This window comes from Artemia sp. Qi Xiang Cuo, chromosome 9 (assembly GCF_049724085.1).
Source record: "Artemia sp. Qi Xiang Cuo chromosome 9, ASM4972408v1, whole genome shotgun sequence".
Lineage (NCBI taxonomy): Eukaryota > Metazoa > Arthropoda > Branchiopoda > Anostraca > Artemiidae > Artemia > Artemia sp. Qi Xiang Cuo.
The window spans coordinates 63,684,402-63,711,993 of NC_142802.1; the positions used below are offsets into that span (position 1 = coordinate 63,684,402).

General features: G+C 35.5%; 2 protein-coding genes, 1 long non-coding RNA gene and 1 pseudogene across 4 annotated transcripts in view; 2 read left to right on the forward strand and 2 right to left on the reverse strand.

Annotated features, from left to right (window-relative positions):
• LOC148948923 (elongin-C-like) lies at positions 1–7,765 on the forward strand (annotated as a pseudogene).
• The window catches only part of RpS17 (ribosomal protein S17), a 48,798-nt gene extending 28,864 nt beyond the window's left edge, over positions 1–19,934 (reverse strand). The window contains exon 1 of the mRNA XM_089094835.1: positions 19,917–19,934. Within this exon, the coding sequence (XP_088950961.1) occupies positions 19,917–19,919 (3 nt within the window). The 5' untranslated portion in view covers positions 19,920–19,934. The remainder of the gene's footprint in view (positions 1–19,916) is intronic.
• LOC148948924 (elongin-C-like) overlaps positions 7,648–27,592 on the forward strand; it is a 23,424-nt gene continuing 3,479 nt past the window's right edge. Inside the window, exons 1-2 of one of the 2 annotated variants that reach the window (XM_089094839.1) lie at positions 7,648–7,666; positions 26,249–26,436. In XM_089094839.1, the coding sequence (XP_088950965.1) occupies positions 26,249–26,436 (188 nt within the window). In that variant the 5' untranslated portion in view covers positions 7,648–7,666. Of the gene's footprint in view, positions 7,667–20,017; positions 20,085–26,248; positions 26,437–27,592 lie in introns of those variants that run through there. The other variant, XM_089094838.1, reaches the window with a different exon arrangement.
• LOC148948925 (uncharacterized) lies at positions 10,381–19,894 on the reverse strand. Its single transcript, XR_016142243.1, has 2 exons — positions 19,727–19,894; positions 10,381–12,409 (listed from the first exon to the last, which is right to left on the reverse strand). It is a non-coding gene; the product is annotated as an uncharacterized LOC148948925 (long non-coding RNA).

Below are 27,592 nucleotides of genomic sequence, written 5' to 3' on the forward strand. Positions count from 1 at the left end.
CAGATGGATGAGCCATTTGGTGGTTTGGCTGGGGTAGACTCTCCATATGTTAAGATAATTTCTTCTGATGGGCATGAATTCATTATTAAATGAGAATATGCATTGACTAGTGGAACAATAAAAGCCATGCTCCGTGGACCTGGCCAATTTTCTGAGAATGAAACAAATGGTGAACTTTAGAGAAATTCCGTAAGTATAAGTGAATTGTGTCCTCTTTTATATCCAATACTTGTTAAAATAGTCAATTTTTTTTTTGGGTAGATCAAGGAACAAAGAAGGAGGGGCCACTATAAAAATTATAATCATTTAATCAAAGAGTGTATCTTTATATGATTTTATTGGGACTTGTCTGTTAAACGGAATGCACTCGAGAATTACGCTGTATAACATTTGACAGAATCCGGTTTCCCTTCCTGGATCTTTTATGATTTTTTCATTTTGAGTGAGAAAACTACAGTGTATATATATATTTTATTAAATATTTAATATATAAAGGTGGTTAGGGGTTAGGTATTTAATATAATCCGTTCTGTGCGGACTGCTTTCCACAATTTTTTGTCATAGTTTCCGTAATTTTGTTTCTAAAGTATTATATTATCATCTTGTTTTGGCATATTTCATTAGGATTAACCTAACTTCACGTAATGAGTGCGTTCTGTTTAACAAACAAGTACCATTTTATTTTTTGGGAGGGGGCTTTTACCCCATTCCCCTCCTAGCAACACAAATTCTAGTCATAAATAACAATATGAGAGATTGTGTCATTTAAAGTTTCTTCTTTCAAATCTTTCAATCGTTTTGCTATTAAGATTTTTTTGGAAGATAGTGTCAAGTTTTCTTTTTTTGAAAATGAACAAAAGAAGACTTTTATACCTTATGAGAAAAACTGTAACTTTTTATCCATTACAATAATTGTTTCATAAAGGTAATTAATTCTAAAAAACTCCCACCAGCAGAAGTAAACTGATGTTTTTCAATTATTTAGATCTAAATTCCTCTAATATTGTCATGACTTAAAAACGTCAAAATGCGTTCTAAGATTAAATTTTGAATACTTATATACAGTTTTCGCTTAATCTGTATATTGCTTTTGTTAAAAATCCAAACAGTTTTTTAAAATAAGAAAAATATTCTTCTCTTTTTTTTCCTTTTGTTTTGCAGGGTTTAAAACACCTTTGTAAGATGGATGTCATCTGAAAGCAAAGGAAGGGGGCTTAATTCTCTTGGGAATTTATTTGATGTGCATAGTCAGGTGAACCTTCCATGCATATTGAAAGGAGAGGAGAAAGGGGGGGGGTTGGTAATGCATCCCTGAGAAAATAGAAAAATAAACTTTAATTTGGGACATAGGCTGCTGCATATTTGCCCCTATTTCCGTGGATATATATAAAACTAAGTCATTTTCATTTTGAGAAGTACACTAAAGCCTTTTGCAAAGTGTGCTTTAATTTGTTACCATCACACTCAATCATTGCAATATAAAGCCCTTTGATAGCTGCCATAATTCATCATTTTCTTGTAACACTCATGCATTTTGATCTTGATCAGCATGAGATGTTAATGTTTTCAATATCATGCCAATTCTTTATTAATATTACCTTACCTTAAAGTCCGTTATGCAGGTATAGAAGGATAATTCCTTGTGGAACGCTGGGCAGTACTGACTTGAATGTTTGGTCGAGGGGTATGGGGTATCACAGTATAGATGCTGCTCCTTATGCTCCCAGTCCTTGTCCACATCTTAATTGAATGACCCTGTGTTTGGATGGCTTGATTGCTTAGCAAGTTCCAAGCCAGAACAACACGGTTGGGGTAGAAGTGGTAGTGCTTTCTGTGGTTAATGGTTTTTTGGGAAATATTCTGTGAGTTTGCACGGATTCTTTGGCTGGGGTTGATGGGGAGAGGCTTGAAGTGGGATTGCCTTACATGTGCTTGAATGCTCTTATATCAGCTCTTTTTTATGGTTGGTAGGGGTTAGATTTTTTAATGCTGCAACCCTATCATGGTAAGTGAGGGTTATCAGGTCATATGGTATTTTGGTGGTATGCTGCTGGACACTTTCAAGGAGTTGCTTATCTCCCTTGAATTGTGGGGAACAAAACAACAAAGAATTAGAAGAAGAAAAAAACTGATTTCATAACAAATAGATAGAAGCTGCATTTAAACAAATAACAAAGTATATTTGCTTTATAGTACAAATTCTCAACTGTATACAGAACACTAGCTGGAAGCACCAAGAAGGGCTCACTGTCTTTCTGTTATATTTTTCATTTAATGAAGTTACAGCTTCCTGTAGGTGTCTACTCTGGGCCTCCAAACTATTCTTGAGTTTCAGGCCCATTTAGGGAATTGAAGGAGCTGTTTAGAAAATCTTAAGATGCATGAAGTATGTGAGCCAAGGATTTACACTTACTTTTTTTAAGTTTCAGACCAAGCTTAAGGTATTTCTTCGTGCAGGCTTTTGGTAATTTTAGAAAATAGGTTCTATTTAAAATTAGTAAAAAAGTAGTGTATTTCATTTGCAAAGCTTACTCTAAAATGGAAAATTATGTCTAATGTATCAGTGCATGGCATCATTAAATATTGGCTGTCTCTAGTCAGCTTTAATGAAGCAATAGCTTTGTCTTTACAAGTAGTACTTATCAAAATTATATTTTCGCATCAGCATTTTTGGCATTAAGGCATTTATTGTAGGGGTACTCGACCATTCCTGTTGCTTATAACTCGTTAAAATCCCCCTCCCTCATCCTCTGTCAGAAAGAATTTCAGGGGTTGTCCACCTACCTTCCAAAGCATTGAACAAACTTGTTTAAAGGAATTTCTATATGGAAGGATTTCCTACAAATATGGTACTTTATATATGTTCTTTCCGATTTTGTAACCCTAACCATCCTCTTTATTGCCACCTCTCTATTTTTCGTGAGTTGACACTGCTGACTCCTAATCTCATTTACGTGGTGATAATGATGACCATTAGGGGAATAATTGAGTTTGAGTTGCAGCAAATATCTCTGTCATTCTTGGATTTATACAAATTAAAAATAGGGATAACATGTCTATATGCACAGGGTACGGCCAGGGCCATGAGTCCTTCCCTATTAGAACTCTTCTATTATGCACATTGTCAATTGCAGCGTGATCCTAGTTTCAACAAGAAATGAGATGTCCACCTTTTTTACTACATGTACATGTAATGTGCTAGTATGAGCTTGAGTGAGTGTTATAGTCAGTAAACATTTTGTGACCAATCTTGATTCAAAAGATGTATAACAAGCTGTTATAAAATTTGTTTTTTTTCATTGAGTTTTTTCTCTCTGTATTGTTTTTTTTTTTACAAATTTTGTGCTGGAAATTATGATCTTGGACCATACAGTGCCATCTGGAATCCTCGATTTCTAATGGTTGTTATCAACCTGACTTGATTATGGGAAAATTAATTTATTTTCCTCTCTCCTCCTTATAGAAAGACTTGTAAACCTATTTGTAGTCTAAAATCGACACAACTCATGCATAATTTTTACGGCTTGAAGCAATAGCTATGGTAGAAAAGTAGAAAGTTCAGCAGTGATTTTAAATATTACATCGCCATCTATTCAATCTGAGAGTTGGTTTAATTTGTTTGCTTTGAATTTGCGAAGCACCAAACTTAAAACTATCTAATTCTCCGATAAAGCAAACGTTGTTGAATGCAACTCTGGGAGATAGCAAAAGGTTTCCAAGCTTCTTCTTAACGTTGCAGGATTAGGGAATTAATTTTTTTCTTAGGTCAATATTAAATATTCGTGTATAATTTGTGTCTTTATTTAAAATCTGCTTCCAGAAACTTTCGTCACTGATGATTTTGTACGTGCTGTTTTCGAGAATAAAAATTTCTTTAGAAAGGCTTTCTTGTGAAACTGTTTATTAGAAAAGCTTTCTTGTGAAGGCTTGTGAAGGCTAGGTGGAGTGTCTTCTGTCTTGGATTGACAAAAAGGAAAAACCATTGAAAGATTTAGGTGCAATAATAAATCTGATGTTTTTAATTTATAATTTAGTTTCATAAGAAAATTTCTTGACAGTTTAAGAATTTTTCAACTAAAATTGCAAAACTTCCAAATTTTGTTGTAACAATATTTGAGCAAAACTGAGTGTAATTGCAATATCCTGACCCCTTTTAGAATCTATGGGTAAAATCATGCAACTAAAACTGTACGTTTTGAATAAATTCAAATCGTTTTGACCTGTTTTATCGTATAATTGATTTTTATGTAGTTAGGTCAATTTGCAGTGCTGCAAAATGCCGGAGAAACACAGACTGCGTGGAGAATTGATTTTTCACGTGTTCAATCTAAGAATATTGAAAATACCTTGCTGCTTCTGATTTTCTATTACTTTAATTATCTAAAAATAGAACTCGTATTCTCATAGAGAAAGCTGAAGTCTTCCCTAAACTTTGTCAAACCTGAAGCTATGGCACTAATCCGATACATTTAATTACTGAATTTGTTTTTCTTCTTCTTCTATTTAACAGCAGGCGGGCTTTTCAGTAAAACTATTTAGCCCTTCAGCATATTACATTCAAATAGGCAATGGTCAATTATTTCAAGATTCATATTACAATGCCTGCAAAGAGGGGACAGGGGAATTGAACCACTTGAATTAGAAAGCTTATATGAGAATGCAAGGAAATTTAGTCCATTTGTTCCAGAACGAATTCTATGATAAATTTTAGAAAGATACTTATTGGGAAAGGGGGAAAGGATAGGATTAATCTTATTAAAATTAATATCTGATAGCCTCCATCGGTAAATATCTCTAATTGGGATTGGTCTCCCACTTGGCTGGTCAATATTTATAGCATTTTTTGCTATTTCATCAACCTGATGATTACCACTCATGCCAGAGTGGCTAGGAATGTACTGAAAGTAAGTTTTTATGCCACTTGAAGCAAGATTATCAATAATACTGAGACAATAATAAGTGTCAATGTCCAACATATATTGAGGAGCTGAGGCCAGCAACTCAAGGCTTGATAAAGAGTCGGAATAGATGATAATATTATTTGAATTTTCAATCAAAGGTTGGTTTGCTTAAGGTGTTCTAATGCCATGATTATGGCATTTAACTCAGCAGACAATATAGATAAATTATTAAATAATCTCTCTCCCATTGCAATTTTCAGGTGAGGAAGGAAAACACCACTTGCAACCTTCTCATTCATTTTTGACCCATCAACAAATATTTGGAAGTGATTTTTATAGGTAATTGTATTAAATTCTGCAAATTTTTTCTGGACAAAAGCAATGGGGGTTAAATCTTTATTCCATTTTGAAAATTCAGTATTTATTATGGGAAATGACCAATTCCATGGAGGGGATTGGGGGAAAGTAGGTGCAATAGACTTTGCTGGTACAGGGAACTTCTTTTGAATATTGGCATACTCATCTGCAATACCTCTATACATGGCTGGATTTCTTAACCAATTATGTAATGTGTGTGAGCTATTTGATTCAATTTTTGTAAGATGTTTTATCAAGAGAAAGCTACGTCTCTCCCTTATTGTTGTTAATCCACTCTCCATAAGCAGAAACTTGGTGCTTGTGGGTTTCCTAAGACCAAATATCAGACGTATTATATCATTTTGTGTTGTTTCAATTTTTTTCATCTGGGTCTTTGCACATGCACCATAGACGATGAGCCCGTAGTCAATATGGGTGTCTTATATGTGATTTATAAAACTGGAGTAAGGTTTTCTCTTTACAACCGCAGGGTGTGGAAAGAAGTCTTTTTAGTATATTTGCTTTTCTATAGCATTTTTTTATTGTGTTTGAAATGTGGAGGTGGAAATTAAGTTTTTGGTCAAGCATGAGACCTAGGTAATTGATATTATTATCCTCTGGAATAGTTGTTTTATTTAGAGTTAGTTTTGCATTAACATGGTTTTGCTTCCGGTGAAAATGGATTATTTTTGACTTGGTGGGTGCAATGGGTAAATCTGAATGTTGAGAGAATTTTTCAAACTGGAAAAGTGACTTTTGCAGGTTTGACTGTGCTATCTGAAAGGTGTTGCCAGATGACCAGAGCACCAGATCATCAGCATATTGTAGATTTGTGTGGGGTAGGTTCATGTCCCAGAGATATAGGGCAAATAGGAGGCAACTGAGGACTGCTCCCTGAGGTAGGCCTTTGGATATTATCTTTTGGGGTGAAGAGGCTGAACCAACACAAATAGTGAAACTTCGCACTTCTATGAAGGATTTAATAAAAGATACTACCTTAGGGGTTGCTTCATGGTTTGCAAGTTTATTTAAAAGGATTTGGTGTTTCACATTGTCATATGACCTTTCAAAATCTAGGAAAGCTGCCACTAGGATATTATTTTTTGAGAAAGATTCATTTATTGCATTTGTTAGCAAAATGAAAGCATCTGTTGAGGAGTGGTATTTCCTGAATCCAGTTTGAGTGTGTGGGATCATATTATTTTTTTCAACAAACCAGAGGAGTCTGTGATAAATCATTTTCTCCATTATTTTCCCCATCACAGGTGTAATCATTATGGGCCTATAAGACTCAGGGTTATCTTTTGGTTTATTTTTCTTTAGGATTGGTAGGAGGGACGAACATTTCCATATATTGGGCAACCTAGAAGATGCCCAAGCGTGATTATAACAATTTAGCAGTTCTTGTTTGTATGAAGGTGTGAGATTCTTTATCCATGTAGGGTGTATATTGTCATAGCTGCTGCTAGTTTTGGTCCTAATCTGATGTATTGCATTATTCAATTGGTTATGAACTCGGATCCTGGGCGTGGTTGGTAACTTGGGTTCATGGGAATTGTGGACAGTTTGCTTTGATTATTTGATGTTAGCTTATTAACAAAAAGAGTTGCAAATAGGTTAGCTTTTCCATTATCATTGTCATAATGGGTATTATTATGTAAAAGCTCATACAGGAGTGGGCTGGGGGAAGTCTTTTTCCCACAGATGTGGCTTATGACTTTATATATAATTAGCTCATGTGTTTCTCTGGAGAGATTATTTGCAGAATAATTCCAGTACTAATTTTGAGTATCTATTATAATGCTATTTAGATTAGATTATGCTTGAAATTTTTTTTAAATATGTATAAGGTGATGGTTTTCTTCAGAATTATAACCTTTCTGCCTTTTTTATCCTCCCTGCATTTTGTCACCCGTTTTTCCACAATGCTTTAGGAATTTTTTTAGTGAATGTTTTCTTAGGTGTTGTGTTGAGGATAGCATGATTAGCTGTATTTATTAGTAAAGATGTCAAGGCTTCAGCAAGTGTGTCAACTGTTGTGTTAGAAATGCATGAACTTTGGGTGAAACTTGTAATTTCATCATTTAGCTTATTTTGGAACAAAGACCAATCTGCTTTAGTGTTGATATATTTGGATGTATGAGATAAAGTTTCAGCAGGTTAATTTAGAGAGCAAATTATAGCAAAGTGGTCAGTACATACACTATCAACTTTATTTATTTAATTTGTTTTAAAAAAATTTAATGACACAATTTGTAGGTCAATTGTGGAGAATCTGCCACTTTTGGGGTTGAAATATGTGTTCAGGTTTGGAGGGGTATGTCTCTTTATGGGTTTTTTTTATTGTACGTCTCTTCTCTTATAGATCCCATGTTCTTCAGAAGGTGTGCTGCTATTTTCAGTACAAGGTCAAGTATACCAACTCAACCACCGAAATACCTGAATCCCCGATTGCTCCTTAAGTTGCCTTGGAGCTACTGATGGCAGCGAACTTTTTAGACTGCTGATTTGTGTTTCCTTTGTCATTAGTACTAGCTAAGCTTATCTCAAAATTGTTTTTCTTTTAATTAAATGTTAAAATCTCAACATTGATTTAATTATGATTTTTTACAAGTACTGTCAGGAGAGTAGCACCTGCTACTTTCATTTCAAATTTATTTCTTTTGAATAAGTATGTTTGGGGATTTTATTTTGTTTCTGGTTTGTTTTTGTGTTTTTTTCTGCCCGTAATAGTTCTACTCATTATGCAACCCGAGAGAGGGATTATCGTATGACCGACATTGAACACAATTTTTAAGCTGTTTTGAATGGCTTGTGTAGGGACTGTATGACTCGTTGCTCAGTAATAAAAAATTCTTTTTTGTCCTAATCGAACACGTCAGTACTTTTCATGAGAGCGAAATTCTCCTTTCCTACTTATTTTTATACTATCATTTACAGCTAAAATAAGCTAATACAATTTTATTAAATAGCTATGGATCATTCAAAATCTTAGTCACGTTTCTATCGGAATGACTCTTCGAGCAGTAGGACAATTTCGCTCTCATGTCACGAATAATTCAAATCTTTTTTCCGGTCGATCGCTTTTTTAGCAATGTAAAATTGGAATCGGTTCTTTCACGCATTTAGCATAACAATCAGAAAATTTGGTTGGCACAACACTTTTTTATAATTTGTGCGGGGGCAATGGAAACAGTAATAGGTAGGTTACCGAGCAAAAACTGAGAGAACTTTTAGGAAATTATTTGAGGAAAACATGTTGGAATATATGTTTGCGCCTACAAAGTCAATTGATTCACTATTGAACATAGGCACAAAACATATTCTGATCAGTCCTCTTTTAGTTGTAACCACCTTTGGTTACCTATGCAATAGTTTTTCATTATCATATTTTTAAAATAAACGAATTCTTTCAAATGCTGACGTAACACCCAACACGAGATGCATTAGAAGTTAACTAAGAAGCTCCCAAATTTATGCTCAAATTTTTTTGTTATAAATATAACCGCAACAAAATATAAATACCTGTTTTTATTCAGTTGCTAGTTTTGTAACTCGACGCATCTCCATTTCGTTTTGTGGTGAAAGTGCTTCTCCGGGTATGCATACAGTAAACAGTGCCTCTTGTATCTCTAGCAAATTAGGCGATTCGGACGAGTCCATTACTTCGTTGTGAAAAATCGACGCAAATTATGTAGATCCTTAGCCAGCATATTTTAGTAATAACTGTTTTAGCCTTTTTCTTTAACGGACGAGAGTTTGGTTGAAAAAAGAAGCAGTCTACCCTCGAATACCTTCTTATTTGGTACGAATATTTTTAGACTAAGCATTTAAAGTTGACGGGTCAGCAGTCCACTTTTTATGAGAGGTATTCTTACAGCTTAGAGGAAGGAGTGTCGGGTGTATTCCAATAAATTCGAGTGCAGTCAACCTTTTATATAAGAATTTTGGCCTAGACGAAAGGGATATTGGGTGCATTCTAATAAATTCGAATATTTTAGAAGAATCCTGCCTCCACAAAAACTGGGGATTACAATTTCTTTTTGTATTTCATATTCTTACTGCTAAAAACCGTAATATTTTCCCCAAAGATTGCTAAATTCTACACTCCATGAAGATTTTTGATTTTTCAGGGGCTGATGACAATTGTGCTTCATTTGCACAATTCTTTTTTTTTCGTTTCTTTCTCTGGCTCACCCATTCCTTGTTGGAGGGTCTTATTCCACTCTGCCTTATTCCAACAAATTTTAATTATAGTATTATCACCTTAATCATTTGCAAATGAAGTGTGCAATGGAACAAGTCCGGTTTGAGGATATACGGAAAAGTCGACAACCAATCTTTCTGTCTTTTCATCCTTGAAACACAACCCCCCCTCCCCCGAAAAACAAACAACTGCCTTGAAACTGATACATATTTATTCGTTTCAAGTTGTCACAAATGATTGTTAAAACAAAGCCATCTGTAAATCCAATTTTTCTTAGAAGAACTTCTAATTCTTGTATTCAGAAGTGAGTTTTAATCACTGTAGCGTCTTCTTTTTCCAAACATGACACATATTTGGTACCGCGTCACGAGGCTTTGAGCCGTGTCGTCACAGCCTAGTCCAGCTGCTACTCGACATTTATAGGTTTAACCTGATCTATACATCAAAATCGCGCATGCGCGAAGCCGGAGTATGAATCTTGTGTGGTTTTAAATGTTTCACGTTTTTTACAGAGAGTATAGCCTTTGTCAATACTGTATATTCTCTCTACTGTGGTTTTAATGCTAGATTTAACAATTTCAAGATTCTTTTTCAATGAAAAATCTTAGATTAAGCATTTCCAATTTCTCTCTCTCTAAGAAAAAAAAAAAAAAAGCTTCCCCTTAGGAAGCTGTTGAAGGATGGCCTTTTTTTACAGCTTCCCATGAAAATCTCACAGCTTTCATATTATTGTAAAAAAAAGTAATTTATTTCTTTTCTAAGTCTTGGTTCGGGCTCATTTCTTTTCTATAATCATGAATGTAGTCATGATTGAAAATGAACATCTATAGGAATAGCTGCAACAGAGTCCACCAGACACAGCTATTTAAGATAAACAATTTTAAACTAAAACCTAGGAAAGATGTATAACAGAAATAAGGGCAGAGATTTTATTTCTCCACAAAGGACAAAAGCTTATCTTTGCACATAGGGCTTGTTGTCTCCAGCACCAGGAGTGACAACAGCCAACTGAGCAGACTTGGCTTCAAATCCCTGAAAAATAGAAAAAAAAATTAAGAAAATGAATATTCAAGGTTGAAAATTATCTTACAAGTAACAACAATAAATTAACTTGTAGAGTCAAAACTCAACCAAGCATAAAATATCCAACTAGATATACTACAATTTAGTTGTTAAAAGTAAATAGTGATGAAAGAAAATAGGGGTTCTGAAACAGCGTTTCACCTTATTTCTCTTTTAATGTTAATCTAGTTTATAGTAGCCTTAATAGTGATACTAACGACAACAATAATTTTGTTCAAAATTTGGGAGGGGGGGGGAGGGAATAATTATGTTGCCAAATCGAACCAAGGATAAAACATTGAAGTTGATACACTACAACAAAGTCATCATGAATAAAAATTGGAGTCTGAAAAAATGTTTCACCATATTTCTATTTCCTGATTATCTTTTATAAAAATCCTATATAGTAATGCTAATAATAATTATAAAAACATAGTCTTTTAATCCTAAGAGGTGGACAGAAAACTAAAAACAAGGTATAAAAACACCAAGACCATTTTTCAAACTCTACAGGGGGGGGGGGGGGGTAAAAATTTCTTGCCAACGATTCCGCCTAAAAATTCTCCTTACCTTAGTTTAATTAAAAAAAATCTTTTTTTTTATTTAATTTATAATTTTTTTTTCAGATCATGGAGGAAATCCCCATATCAACGATTGTTCCCTCAGAAATCCTCTCAACACACAAAAAATCCTCCAGACAATGCCAACCCCTGAAAATTTCCCCCAAACATTTCCTCATTTAAAATTGAGTTGTCAAGAGAAAATAAGACAAATAAATAAATTTTGTATTGGAATTCTGGTAAATTTCCCAAAAGTATGATTTCCCTGGAATGGAAATTCACCCCCCCCCCAAAAAAACTTCCCTCCACATAGAACATTCTTCCCGTGAAAAATATTCCCCACATAAAATCCCCCGATACAATGGGCAAATTTCACAACTTAGGCCTTTCCCATGATTGCTGTGGGGGGGGGGGCGTCATGTCATTCCCAAAGACATAGTTATTGGACCTTTCAATTATCCTGAAGAAAGGGCTATTTCAAAATTTTGCTTGGGGGAATTTAAGGAAGAGGCCTGGGAGGGGGTAGCTTCCCCCCAATCTTTTGATCACTTAAAAAGGGCACTAAAACTTCTAATTTTCACTTGAATTGAGCCCTCTCCTGACCTATTTCAAAAATTAGGCAAATAATCTCAGGCTCATGGCTTTATATGGGTAAAAGTAAATGTAATCAATATTATATATTTGGAATCAGCATAAAAACCAGATTCTTTTGACATACCAATTGTTATCAAAATTCCGTTTTTAGTTTCTGTTATTATTGGGCCGAGTCAAAATTAAATAATTTTGATATGAAGAAAACATTACTTATCTGCCAAAAAAGAATTGTTACAGATGTTTTTACAAGGTTTGTGCCATTTCTTTGATGCAATTCTGTGTCTTGTAGATACTGAGATTGACTTTGGTAGTTTCATCATGGACTCTATTTGGTAATATTTCATAACTTCTATTTTGCTTTGCATTCTTGTAGCATAATTAGCTCCTGTATCGGCCATTTCATTGTCCCAAATTCCAATGTGCCCAGGCACCCACAGCAAACGTAAGGTTTAGAGCCGTTTTGAGGCTCTAACAAGTGTGTCTTGAATTTGCCTTACCAGAACCTCTTTCTTCGGGAGCTTTTATGCTTACTATAGTCTAAGCAGCTCAAACAGTCAGTGCAAATAACTACCAAGTCGTGAGATCCCCAGTTTGGGCTTAAAACTACTTCTAATGCTCTCAATATTCCTTGATATTCTGCTTGAGTTGAACTTTTACTTTCTGTTTTAATGCATATCACTTGTTTATGGTGAGGAATGACTACCAAACATCCACTTCCTTCATTCAACCTGAAAGAACCATCTGTATATAATTTAATAAAATTATCGTCATACCTTTCTATTGCATTGTAAAACTCATTATGAAGTTCATTTTCCGTTTTTTTTATCGCAACTTTGTAATACTAGGATCTAAGAGCTTCTGTATCTCTTCAGCACAAGACATGACCTTTTTCCTTCTCTCCTTGTCATGATCATTCATTTCTGCTGCAAAAGCCCTGGATGTAAGACTGAGCCTTTTTCGTTCTTTGTCAAAGATCTTGCCTCTGTCAAAATTTGATCCAACAGGTCAAAAGTTATAATGTCTTGATCCCATCTCCTGAGACAAAACATCAACACCAGCTGGTTCACCCATGACAGAAACAGATCCAAAACACAGAATGACAGACTGTCTAAACAACACACACGGTAAAGCCATCTCAAAAGTTACAGGATAACCAGCTTGTTTTGTCCAAATTTGGTGTATTTCCAATTCACAGAAGTTTTCTCCATTTGTGCTTCTCAAGAAGCACAAACACACTCAAGAAGTGAAGTTAGGTTAGTCATAATAAAGTATACAAAAACGCAATGAAAATATAGTGCTTTAGTTTATATAATAATCTAATTTGAATTATATATTGTACATTAGGGGTGGGGGGGGAGTAAAGTAACATAACATAGCCCACCAAAGTCTGTGACCAGATGAATATTATATTTTTGACACTGGCATATTTACAAATGAAGTATCATGCATAAATAAGCCAAATGAGTGGATTTCATAAACTTACCAGCTCAGTCACCCCTATAATAAAATTATTCTTTTGTCTTTAATTTACCTAGGCTACCATCTATCCCTATTTCTACCAACCTGGGTGTTAAAATCTCCTAGTAAAAACATCATATTTCTGCCCAGGACCCTGTCTATTTACTCCTGTAACTGCAAGTAAAATTCATCAGAGTCACTAGTATCTCTGTCAGTTGGTTCTACAGGGGCAAATACTACTATAACTCATACCCTGAACTTTTTAGTAATAAAATGAGCAATTAGTATTCTATTATTAATACATTTCCTGCCTAAACAAGATTTAGCAGCTTCCTTATCAAGGAGGCACACTTGTGCCTCTATAAAGAGGCGACCCACCACAATGTTAAGCGATTTCAGGTCCTAGAGGTCGCAGAGAGACGGCGGTAATTGCATTTTGTAGCCCAAGCTCAAACTAAGAAACTTGCAAAATTTCATCCTCCTCCGACTTTATCTTCATGGGGTAAACTGGGCCGGAAGTTTGGACCCTCCCACCACAGCCCCCCTTTAACGTTGTCCGATTGGGCTGAAATTTAGAGGTTCAGCTTTCCTAGGGCCCGGGAGCTTATCCTCGAATTTTCATCTCAATCCGATCACTCCTTCCCTGTTTTCAAAAAACCCAATATAGCCACTTAAAATTCATCTCTTTTTTTTTTGTTAGCCACACCTACAGGCCACAGTTGGCAACGGATCCGGTTGAATGAGGACTCATTCGAAGCAGAATTCGACCTGTTAGGGCCTTTTGATATTTTCAGACCGAAAAAATTATCCCCCGAATTTACATTTACGAAAAACCTCGTTTTCCTATATTAGCCCATGTTAATTTTTCCCTCCACAACCCCCCTTTAACGTTGTCTGATCGGGCTGAAATTTAGAGGATAAGCTTTCCTGGGGCCTGGGAGCTTATCGTCGAAATTTCAGCTCAATCTGATCACTCCTTCCCTGTTTTCCAAAAACCACATATCAAGATTTTTGGGAATTTGCTTGCGTCGAAAATACCTTCTATTTGCTAAACAACAATTACTATTGTGTTTGTATAGTCCAGCGGCTGAGACTTCAGACTTTCATTCGGAAAACTCGGGTTCGATTCACCATCAGAGCAACTTTTTATATACTTTGAAAAGAAACTCAGTTTCTTTTTTAAATTATTTGAAAAAAATTACGTTTTCTAAAGAGTTAAAGAGGCTGAGTTACAAGGTCGACCCTTAAAACGTACAGGGATTAGGAGGCACAGTTGGGGGGCTGTTAAAGAGGCTGAGTCACAAGTTCGAACCTTAAAACGTACAGGGATTAGGAGGCACCCTGTACGACGTGATTTGAGTATTCAGGAATTAAAAGCCTTAACACAAGAATGTTCAAGAGCGGGGGGTTTGGGGGCGGAAGCCCCCCAACTTTAACTCCTGACACGATCAGCTAACAGTTAGTCAAGCAATAATAAGTAATAAACTGTACAAAAACGTGCAGAAATTATTTGAAAAAAACTACGTTTTCTAAAGAGTTAAAGAGGCTGAGTTACAAGGTCGAACCTTAAAACGTACAGGGATTAGGAGGCACAGTTGGGGGCTACCACCCCCAAACCCCCGCTTTCGCAGCCTTTAAATATAAAAAAATTTCTTTAAACTGAAAGTAAGGAGCGACATTAAAACTTAAAAAGAACAGAAATTATTCCGTATATGAAAGAGGCTGTGCCCTCCTCAACGCCTCGCTCTTTACGCTAAAGTTTTTATTGTTTAAAAAAAGAGTTGTGAGAAAGTCAAACTTTAGCGTAAAGAGCGAGGCGTTGAGGAGGGCACAGCCTCTTTCATATACGGAATAATTTCTGTTCTTTTTAAGTTTTAATGTCGCTCCTTACTTTCAGTTTAAAGAAATTTTTTTTTATATTTAAAGGCTGCGAAAGCGGGGGTTTGGGGGTGGTAGCCCCCCAACTGTGCCTCCTAATCCCTGTACGTTTTAAGGTTCGACCTTGTAACTCAGCCTCTTTAACTCTTTAGAAAACGTAGTTTTTTTCAAATAATTCATTATAAGCCCTACTCTCTGTCTATGTACCCCATCCTTCCTGCCTGAGCAAACAAATTCTATATCACCTAATTTCAGGCTTCCTACCCCTGGGATATGAGTTTCTGAAACTCCTAATAAGTCCAGTTCAAATTGTCTGAATTTGTCAATAAAAAAAGTTGATACAATGGTCATTTTTTAACATCATAACATTCCAAGTTCCAATTTTCATGTTCTTTAAATCATTGAAATTATTTTGTCCTCAGGAAAAGCAATGATCCCGTATCCATTGCAGGATGGGGATCACATATCTTCTCAAGTCTACACCAAAGTGCTTAAGCTGGCTTAGAACCCGATTGCAAGAAGTCTCTGGGACCTCCATGAATGGAGGCTTTGTGTAATCCTGGGGCTATCTTGGTCAAACCATGGTTTTCAGCACTTGGCAATGCTCTTCCATCAACAAGAGCCAAAATCCTGCACAGACAATCTGAAGCCTATTACCTCTGACTCAATTATATATTCATGCCTACAAATATTTTGATAGTACACAAATTAGCTAGGAAGAGGTTTTTCAGCCCAAAGACACCCCTCAAAACATACAAAGCCCAGAAGAATTATCCATTGATCAGAATCCCATGCAAATGTTGTGTTGTTAACTAGGCTATAATTTTCTCAAGAGGCGCCACTCCTCAAGTGGGATTAGAATTGATGGCAAGGTCCCCAGTCTTGCAGGTACCCCAAAAGGATTGAGGAAGCCCTTTGCAGAGGCCTTGGTCCAAATATCTGGATCTTAGGGCCTGCTGCACTTGTCCTCCTATAGAGGATCCTCCCACAATGGTGTTCTGCATCACCATGCAATTTAAGCCATTACTAGAAGGTTTGTAACTCATGGGACTTGTGGACACACCAATGGGCCCTATTGAGTGTACATTCAAGAGGCCATATTCCTCCTCCACCTGCACTCATGTCCCCAGGTGAGGGTGCCCCAGTTTCCATTATGGACCCCCAACAACCAGGTCCCCCCTTGGTCAGTGTCTCCTATGGAGGTATCCTAAATATTTGTAGGGGTTCCCCTATCACCACCTGGGGACATGCTGAGTGGCCTGGGAGAGGCTAGCTAAGTAGTCCTACCAGAAAATCATCTAACATTGCTAAGGATAACAGATGCAAGTTGAGCTTATGCATCCTTTCTTCTTGAAACTAAAAGCTAAGTAGGACTACCTAAAAATGATTTAACCTTGCTAAGGATAATATAAGAATAGGTACAATATGAAGCAGCTATAGGAGTGTTTTAACAGTTGGTTTTACAGCTGGTGGAATATACAAAACCAAAATGCTAGGGGTAAAAATGATTATTATACTCCACCTATAGTGTCTGCTAGGTCCATGTTTTCTGTTATTATATAGGGTATAAATTTATGGAACAATTTGGATAATGGTATGAAGAAGATAGAAAATTTTATTGATTTTAAAGGAAAATTGAAATAAAAATTACTAAGTATGAATTCTAGTTTTGTTTGTTTTGGAAGAGATTTGATTTAATTTAAATTAAGTTGTAATTGTTTGTTCGTTTGTGAGTGCAACCTCACAGCATGAATATGGCATGTAGTTGCTGTCCCTGTAGTATTATTATAATTTTTTATTTTCTTTTCTCTCTTTTTTTCTTATTATACTGAATTTAAGACATTATATGTATGTATTTTTTTTACCTGTTTCACCCCACATCAACTGTTTGGTTTTGGGTGAATCATATTGATTTTTATATGTAAATTTTTGTTAAAGTTAATTAAATCTAGCAATATGAAGTAGTATCTGTCTTCTAACTAGCAAATTCATATAATAAACTGAAAACTTATCAAAACCAGTGCCCTTTGGAGGGGTGGAGAGAGATGCTTCAAAAGAGCACATGACAAAGTTTAAGAGTCTGGAAACATCCTGAAAGAAAGAGTTTTATTTACATAGCCCAAATACTTCCCATATAGCAAACTTCAAAAAAAAACAAAAAAAACATCAATGAATTTTGAAATTTAATCATTTAACAAGTAGCAATACAAGAAGAAACAAAATCTATCTTGCAATTTGGGAAAGTAAGTGAGCAAAGTCAATGAAACCTTCAGGAAATGGTCCAAAACCTCAATGATTTCCCTGGAAAACATTTTGATGAATTTACCTCTACCCCTTTGGTGTCTAAAGGGTGTTGAATGTTGATGACCAAAGTTTCTATGTAATTAAAGTGAAGTTTTCAGAATCACAATGACAGCTCAAACAAGGCAAAAGAAGAGTATTTTGGGCCTGATACTTTTGCTCAATCCTGATTTATGGTGTTAAAGATTTATAAAACTATTTCTTATATTTAGGAAAAAAATTTGGTAGTGTGGTAGCACTATAGAGTTATAGCTCTTCAGAAAGATACACTATGAACAAAAATATTGTAATTTCATTATTGATCCTTTTTCCATATATAGTATTTGATGCTCTATTGAAGCAATGTTTATATGTCATTTTTTGACAACATAATTTTGTTTCAATTAACAAGGATCTCATTGACAAGAAATGACAGGTATGCACTTCTTTTAATTTACCTTTTCTCTTTTCAGCTTATGTGCAAAGTAAACATAAATTTGGAAACACTTGTAAAACAAATATGTTGCATATTTCACTATTTTTGATAGCTTGTCAACAGCATATTTATGAATTCAAATCAAATTACATTATAAAAAAATGATTTTAAAACCTGGATGAAAATGTGATTAATAGAAACTTGCAGCACATTATTAAGTAAATATTTCATTAGCAGTGCTTAGTTTAGTTTTGTATACAGCCAGGGCTATTACCTGGGATGATTAAGGGAGGAGTAGTGAATATTTTATTTAGAAAAATGACCTAATAGATAATGAAAGTGTACAACTCTATTGTTAATAGTGATTCCAGCTTGAGAAGAGCTGTAGCTCTACTTTGGTGCCAATCTGCCATATAATAATGCTAAGATGTGGCTTCAGAACCTAGGGACAAAAAAAGGGAATGAAACCCAAAACTAATGCAAAACAATTCTGTTAAAATGCATATAGGCCTATCTTCTATGCCATGTTCTAAGCCTTAGGAGTAGAAAATGATAAACTCTAAAAGACCAGGGATTCAAACAAGTATACATGGAGTATTATGTGTTGTACTTCTTATTTCAGACCAACTTCATAATTTTTCAATTGAATCTGCAAAGCTATATCCCCCAGGAATCAATAGGGCCCCTAGAGCACCAGAAAGTGAAAAATGAATAATTTGAACTGTTTAGTATTTTTCATATCAAATCACTGCTCAACAAGATTTAGTACATTTAAATTAAAATCAGAGCTTTCAGCAAAATTTAGTATTTTTCAAATTGAATTGCCGCCATGACATTTCTGTGAAAAAAAAAAAAAAAAGGAAAATTCAAGAAACTTAGAAGTAATTCTGAAAATAATTTGCTACAGAAATGAGTATTATATTTGGACTCAGGATGAAATTCTGATGCTAGTGTTATGTTTTTTTTATCTATCTGATTAGTCTGTTAATATAAACCTTATCCAAAGTATGTCCTGGGAAGGTATTTTGAAGTACTTGCATCCACTCCTTCTCTTTCTAGAGGGCCCTGACCTTTGATGACCTTTAAAAATCTGTGTGTTATAAAAGTGTAACCTTGCAAAATAGATCTTCTGCTTATATGAAGTACAGTGAAATTCTACTTTAGCTACTTTTGACTATCTTGGAATGGGGTTAGACTAGGAAAGTGAAAGTTTCAGGGATGGGTCTACAGGCCAAAGTATGTCCTGGGATGGTATTTTGAAGTACCTACTTCCACTCCTTCTCCTTCTAGAGGGCCCTGAAATTTACCTACATAACAGGTCTATACCCATTGAAATTTTGACAAAACAACATTTTACCTTAATTTTCAGTTATCAGTTTCTTTTTCTCTGGCTTTAGCTCTGAAAATGCAATTTCAGTCATTTGAGCAGAATTTTCAGCCATATCAATGTTTTATTTCCAAAGTTTAGGAAATGTATTTGCACATCTTTAAAACCTTATAAATTGGGATTGAAAACACTTTTGTTATGCTTCATTTAAGCAGAAAATCTATTTTGCAAGGTTTCACTTCTATAAACCCACCGATTTTTAAAGGTCATCAAAGGTCAGGGCCCTCTAGAAGGAGGAGTGGAAGTAGGTACTTCAAAATACCTTCCTGGGACATACTTTTGCCTGTAGACCCATCCCTGAAAGATTCATTTTCCTAACCTAACCCCTTTCTAAGACAGTCATAAGTAGCTAAAGTAGAATTTTACCAAAGAATCTGCTAACTGAAAATTAAGGTAAAATTTTGTTTTGTCAAAATGTCAATAGGTATAGACCTGTCATGTAGGCTAGGTAAATTTCAGGACCCTCTAGAGGGAGGAATGGAGGATGGTACTTCAAAAATTCCTTCCCAGGACATACTTTAGCCTGTGGACCCATCCTTGAAAGTTTAATTTTCCTAACCTAACTTCTTTCCAAAATAGCCAAAAGTAGCTAAAGCAGAATTTTACCCTTTGGTGTATAGCCTCAGCAGATTGATTGGTGCCAAAGGTTCATAAATATATCCATGTTAGGTATTTGAAATTGGCCTAGGAGTAAGGGAATGAATCACACTGAACCAAAAAAGTTCATAGGCTTTCAAGGGTACACAGGTGAATGACGAATTCACAGTCTTCTTCAAGATGGGAAAAGATAACTCACCATTCTGACGTTTAAAGAATTTACTATTTTTCAGAGTCTTTTCTTCTACCAAATGGTATAGAATATTCTATTCGGTTAATTCATTGAAAGAAGATGGCAATTTGGACATCTACCACAAAATAGTTTTTTAGATGTCGTCAGAAACTATAGGGAGACCACAGATGGAAGGTATTAACTATGGATCTTATGTCTTAAAAAGTGTCTTAGGTCTTGAAAGGTATAAAGTATTGGTCTTATGATCTTATTTATTTTGTTTGTGGGAGAGTGTATACATAATCCGCTCCAACTTGGCAAGCCCCTGAAGAGTTATAAAAAACAACCAAAGCAAATTTTGATAAGAAGTTCTATTCTATATTTAGCATCAACTTGACAAATCAGCACTTATTCCCTATCACCATTATTTTGATGAAAAAATATTCTTATTTTTTTAATTGAGATGGCTGGATCAGAGTTTCACTTTTTTCGTTCTTTGATGAAAACAATTATAGTTAGACTAAGTTGGATAATCTGATCAGTGGCCGTAGTGCCGCATTTGAAAATTCTTTCCATATTGTTGCTATTTGGACCCTGGCTGATTTATCTATGCCTGACCAGTTTTTGAGAGAAAACCTATTGTCAGAAGCACAGGCAAAGACCATTTAATCTACGCAAACATTAAGACGCATTTGGGTTTCACATTGCAACTAAAAGTATTCGATGGAGATTGAAGTTATACATTTATATAGAGAAATGGATTTTCTACTTTTAAGTTTATCATCAAATGAAGTTTTTTTAAGCTATAGACCGTAAGTTGCTTTTTCCCATAGGTTTTTGTCATTCAGCTGATATTTGGATTCTTCTTAATACGTCAGACTCGGCTTAACCAATGGTTGGAAAGATCGTTTTACTTCCGGCGCAAAAACAGCTCTCGGAGGCACAAACCCAACCATGCAAAATAAGCCCCGTCTATCTGTTCAAACGTAGAAAACAAAATAAACTGAGCAAAACTTATGAAGATTAAACTTTTTTATTTTACTTTAATAATGGTGCTTGCAGTGATCAAGATGCTTCACTTTTTTTATTATACATGATTTGCTGAAATGTCACAGCTAAAGTTTATTCTTCATTACGAGCAATCTTTTAAATTTTAATGCAATCACAATCAGTCTGAATCAAATTAAATCCTCTTTACTGAATGTGTTTTAACGGATCAGTGGCAACGCTATAGCGTTGCCTATAGTAAAAAGGCCATACGGCTCCAATGTTTTATTATTATTATTTATTGTTTTATTTCCCAGAGGCAATTCATATGGAAGGGGTCGTCGTTGAAACTTCAAAGGGGGATCATTCGATTGTAAGTCGAGAGTTCTAGTTCCCTTTTTAAAGGTCAAAAGTGATTGGAAGGCAACTAACATCCCTTCCACGCCCACCAGTTCCCCAAACACATCCAATCAAAATTTGAGATATCCATTTTGTTCAGCGTAGTTGATTCCCTGATAGAAATTATGTTTCTGAGGAGGACACTCCCCCATACCCCTCAAGGCAAGGGTTGTAAGTTATGCCCTGAGGGCTTATAAGGTTTTTATAGAAGGCGTTGTCGTAGAAACTTCAAAAAAGGATCATTCGATTGGAAATTCATAGGGCTAGTGCCCTTTTTAATAGTCGAAATTGATTGGAGGGCAACTAACCCCCCTCTCACACCCACCTTTTCCCCAAACACATCCAATAAAAATTTGGAGATAGCCAATTTGTTCAACGTAGTTGAAAATTTAGGAAATTAGGTCTTTGAGGATAACAACCCCCCCCCACAGCCCTCAGGGCAAGGGTTGTAAGTTATACCATGAGGGCATATAAGGTTTTTATAGAAAGTGTTGTCGTAGACACTTCAGAAAGAGCTCATTCGATTGGAAATTGAAAGTTCTGGTTCACTTTGGAAATTGAAATTGCTAGTTCCCTTTTTAATTGTCGAAAGTGGTTGGAAGACAACTAACACCCCTTCCACGCCCACCATTTCCCCAAACACATCCAATCAAAATTTCGATATAGCCATTTTGTTCAACGTGGTTGAAAGTTTTGGAAATTACATGTTTGAGCAGGACACTTCCCCCACAGTCTTCAGGGCAACGGTTATAAGTTATGCCCTGGGGGCATATATGGTTCTTATGGAAGGAATGTCGTATAAACTTCAGAAAGCGCTCTTTTGATTGGAGATGGAAAGTTCTAGTTCACTTTTTAAGCGTCAAAAAATTTTGAGATAGCTATTTTGTTAAAAATAGTTCAAAGATCATAGAACAAAATTTCGGTGTTGACACAACCCCCCAGGGCCCGGGGGCAGGGGTTGTAAGTAATGCTCTGAGGGCATATATGGGTCTTATGGAAGGGATGCTCGTATTGACTTCAAAAAGTGCTCAATTGATTGGAAATTAAAAGTTCTAGTTCACTTTTTAAGAGTCAAAAGAGATTGGAGAGCACCTAGTCCCCCCCTCCACGCCCTTTTTTCTTCCAAACCTTCCGATAAGAAGTTTGAGATTAAAAATCTCCTTTTTTTAAAAATAGTTCAAAGACCATATAACGAAAATTCCGGGTTTGACAGAGCCCCCCAGGGCCTGATGGCAGGAGTTGTAAGTTATGCCCTGGGGGAATATATGGTTCAAGGGATGATCGTAAAAACTTCAGAGAGGGCTTATTTGATTGGAAATTTTGTGGCGTTAAAGACTGAGGCACCCGTGGCAATAATGATCGACCGCGCTATATGTGGCAATAAGATGCGCCAAATGTGGCAATAAAGATTGTGGCAATTGTGGTAATAAAGACTGACCGCGTCAAATGTAATGTTAAGGGGATTTACCCTGTATACCGATCGAGTCAGCTATGGCGTTAAGGTTTAAAGCTGTGAACTTATACCTTATAAGTTTTCCGACGGCACCACTTGTGGCGTCAGGTATTGGGGCATTAAAAGTCATACCACAGCACTGGGGAGTATTTCTATTTGGTCACTATGCCACTCTCTATCTTAGAGACAGAATAAAATATATAACTCTTTAAATGTGACCTGTTTTCCTCGAGTTATCTGGAAATCAGATTCCTTAGGGAACGTTACCGATGGAGACCTGCGAACTAGTTACCTGCTGTGTGATTAGATACAGACATATAAATAAAACAAACACAAATAGAAAACCAATAGTTTATTGAGACTTACATTTAGGTGTACAACAGTGCTTCACTTCAACTGACAACAATAGAGGCATAGATAATAATGACAAAATCTCTACAATGACTGCATAATGATAATTTTGACAAAATGAATGTCCAATAATAGTTCTGACAAATGAATCCATACAAAGGCCAATAATAATAATTCTGATCTACGAATGCCCCGAAAAAACACTTTTACAACACTATAAAACATAGTTTTGGTCCTGCGCTCTAAGAGCTAATTCACGATTGGCCGAAGTCCTGTGGAGGGGCCTGCCACCTTATCATTATGTGGACAAACTCACTTCATTATGTTAACTGTCCGTCCAATAATTTGTTTTAAATATTTTTGATGATTTAACATTCATACTGCTCTTATAACTTAAACTTCCTGTGAACTTTGTATCTAGTGATTTTTTTATTACCAAATATCTTAGCGAAATTCAAAACCGAATAGCGTCGTTGAGGCTAAAATGCAGTTTCTCTTTTTGCTGATTAAGAATTTTTCTTTTTTTGAAACGAGATTTAAAATTCATTAGAGGAAGTTGGAATTATCTTTAGAAAGAAAGAATTTTATTTTTTTGTATTTTATGTTAGCCTAAATTACTCACGGTACACATTACCCTTCCCATTATTTAATGACGTCCCGCCATTAGGACTTGATTGCCCTTTGGCTTTGAAATATTCAAGATTTATCTACTATTGGTCCTACATAATTTTAATTGGCACTGTATTATTTTATTCTTTTATGTAAGCTTAATCAAGAGTGCTAAAAATTTTCTCTATTACTTTTCTTATTTTATTATACATCCCTCAGGACCAGTGTGACATGTCTTGTATTCCCTTTGGCCTCAATATCTTCTTAGTCACTTATTCTGATGACATTTTTAACATTAGCAAAACTTTGGACAAAATTTTAGAAATTTTCAAAAAACTGCAAGTGGAATATTTAAAATCTGGCCTTGAAATTAAAGCTGCAAAGTCCAGCGTCATGCTTTTTAACTGGAAATGCCCACTTCTTTATGAAATTGTATTAGGAAATTCAAAGATCTGCCCAGCTGACCAAATCGTTTATCTTGGTATTCTCATTCGAAATACAATTTCTCATACTTGTCATCTCCTAACAGAAGTCATCGAACACTGCATATCAGCTTCCGATGCTTCCTTAGTTTCTTCTAAGATTCGTTTCAATCGCCGTTATCTAGCAACGCTGTACAACACTGTTGCTCTCCACCACATCCTCTCCATTGTACCCTTTCGGAAGATTTTATAAATGTTGATAAACTGAAAATCCGCTCCACTTTTTCTGTTTTGCAAAATACCTACTGAGATAGCCAACTTGGACACACAATTCCAAACTCATCAACAATCTTCACATAGTAGATCCTGCTATAGCTGTTGCTAAACTTATGGAGAAACACAACCACAAGATTTCAAGACATGCATGGAACCAACTTCTTCAACTATAGTTCACTCGTCACAGTTGTATATTTGCCTTTTTTTTTCTCTCTCTCTTTGTAGGGCTCTGTCATTTTCTTTTAGTACAAATTCGGGTTTTCAATGAATAATAAGAATAGGTAGGGAAAATGCAGCAGAAAAGGCTGCTAACTCCTCTAATGATAAGTTAATATCATTGACAATAATATTTCCATCTCTTCCTGCTGACCAAATTCAAGCTTGGATATTGAATCACTGCTGAACTGAAGCTCAGTTAAAACTAATAAAAGAAGGGAGTTGAGTATGGACCCCTGTGGGAGCCCAACATGCGATCCTGATATACTGGATAGCCCATTTTGTACCCGAACTTTGTAGCTTCTATCACACAGATAATTGAAGAGGAACTTAATGACTCCATCCAGGAAATCCATCCCTTTTAGAATTTAAAAAATGAGATACTTGCAAACATGGTCAAAAGCTGATTCAAAGTCAACTAAAACTGCTATTATGATCTCACCGCTATTTATGGCATTTCTTGCACCTGTTTCAAGCTAGATTACATTATATACAGTATTACACCCCTTACAAAAGCCAGCCTGGAAATTCGGTAGAATTATATTAATTTCCACAAATCATTTAAACCTTTTATGCAGCATCTTTTCATAAAGTTTTCCAAGCACAGATTGTAGTGAGATAGGCCTAGTAAGCCATCAAGAAAAATTTATCCTGGATTTATGATCCATTGAATGCTCATTTTGTCTTCTTCTGATGCTGAACAGGAATTGGACGACCTTGAGTACATAGCTTTGTAATAATTTTAAATTTTATAAGCTATCCTGTCCTTCTGGCTCTCTAAAGTCACCCTATCTCCTTATTTTAGGTAAATTTAGACCCCCAAAATCTCTAGTTGTATTCTCCAGGTGAAGAGTAAATTACTCATAAGTATAACGGCAAAATTGTTGTGAAATGTTCAGCCCCATTTACAACTACTACTAACAACTCACCGCAGCACCAAGCCGCCCGAGGTCAACACAGCCACGCATGCCCCTCCTCCATCCCAATCTAGTCAAAGCCTCCCTCTTTAAACCCTTCCAGGAAGTTCCCATTTCCTTTAAATCCTTCTTTATGACATCCTCCCTCACCAACCGCGGACGACCTGCTTTCTGTTTAACCCTAGACAGTTGGCCGAAAAGGATAACCTTGTGGGGCTAAACCCTCTTGAAGTTATTATGCTAGTGGGTTTTATACTGTTTTTTTTTAAATACACCAACCACCACAGTAACCTTTGTGCAATTATTTGGATCAGAGAACAAGTCCTCAAGCTTCTGCTCAAAATTTTTTTTTACGCATGTGTGTTTTTGTGCCTGTGTAGAGTGAGTAGAGATAAAGCAAACAATATGTCTGTAAAAGTTAGAATGCAGTCCCTCCTTCAAGGGTATAAGCTTTAAACTTTTGTCAAAATGCAGTATGCAATCTTTACTACTCTTGCAGAACCCTATAGTTCCATTCTGTTGTCACTACTTGCTCTTTTTGAAATAAGTCTTTTTTTTAATGTTGGACCAGGGTCCTGTATTGGACCCTGTATTTTATCTTCTCATGTTTTGGCTTGGTGGACTATGCTCCAAAGTGTTTGAGTTATTTTTAGGCTGTAAAATTTGCTCTTGCTCACAATTTCTTTTCCCGCAAGACATTTTTTAGATCTAATTTGACTTTTATTTCAGATGGATGAGCCATTTGGTGGTTTGGTTGGGGTTGACTCTCCATATGTTAAGCTAATTTCTTCTGATGGGCATGAATTCATTATTAAACGAGAATATGCATTGACTAGTGGAACAATAAAAGCCATGCTCAGTGGACCTGGCCAATTTTCTGAGAATGAAACAAATGAAGTGAACTTTAGAGAAATTCCGTAAGTATAAGTGAATTGTGTCCTCTTTTATATCCAATACTTGTTAAAATAGTCAAATTTTTGTTTTTGGGTAGATCAAGGAACAAAGAAGGAGGGGCCACTATAAAAATTATAATCATTTAATCAAAGAGTGTATCTTTATATGATTTTATTGGGACTTGTCTGTTAAACGGAATGCACTCGAGAATTACGCTGTATAACATTTGACAGAATCCGGTTTCCCTTCCTGGATCTTTTATGATTTTTTCATTTTGAGTGAGAAAACTACAGTGTATATATATATATTATTAAATATTTAATATATAAAGGTGGTTAGGGGTTAGGTATATAATATAATCCGTTCTGTGCGGACTGCTTTCCACAATTTGTTGTCATAGTTTCCGTAATTTTGTTTCTAAAGTATTATATTATCATCTTGTTTTGGCATATTTCATTAGGATTAAGCTAACTTCACGTAATGAGTGCGTTCTGTTTAACAAACAAGTACCATTTTACTTTTTGGGAGGAGGCTTTTACCCCATTCCCCTCCTAACAACACAAATTCTAGTCATAAATAACAATATGAGAGATTGTGTCATTTAAAGTTTCTTCTTTCAAATCTTTCAACCGTTTTGCTATTAAGATTTTTTTGGAAGATAGTGTCAAGTTTTCTTTTTTTGAAAATTAACAAAAGAAGACTTTTATACCTTATGAGAAAAACTGTAACTTTTTATCCATTACAATAATTGTTTCATAAAAGTAATGTTAATTTTAAAAAACTCCCATCAGCAGAAGTAAACTGATGTTTTTCAATTATTTAGATCTAAATTCCTCTAATATTGTCATGACTTAAAAACGTCAAAATGCGTTCTAAGATTAAATTTTGAATACTTATATACAGTTTTCGCTTAATCTGTATATTGCTTTTGTTAAAAATCCAAACAGTTTTTTAAAATAAGAAAAATATTCTTCTCTTTTTTTTCCTTTTGTTTTGCAGGGTTTAAAACACCTTTGTAAGATGGATGTCATCTGAAAGCAAAGGAAGGGGGCTTAATTCTCTTGGGAATTTATTTGATGTGCATAGTCAGGTGAACCTTCCATGCATATTGAAAGGGGAGGAGAAAGGGGGGGGGTTGGTAATGCATCCCTGAGAAAATAGAAAAATAAACTTTAATTT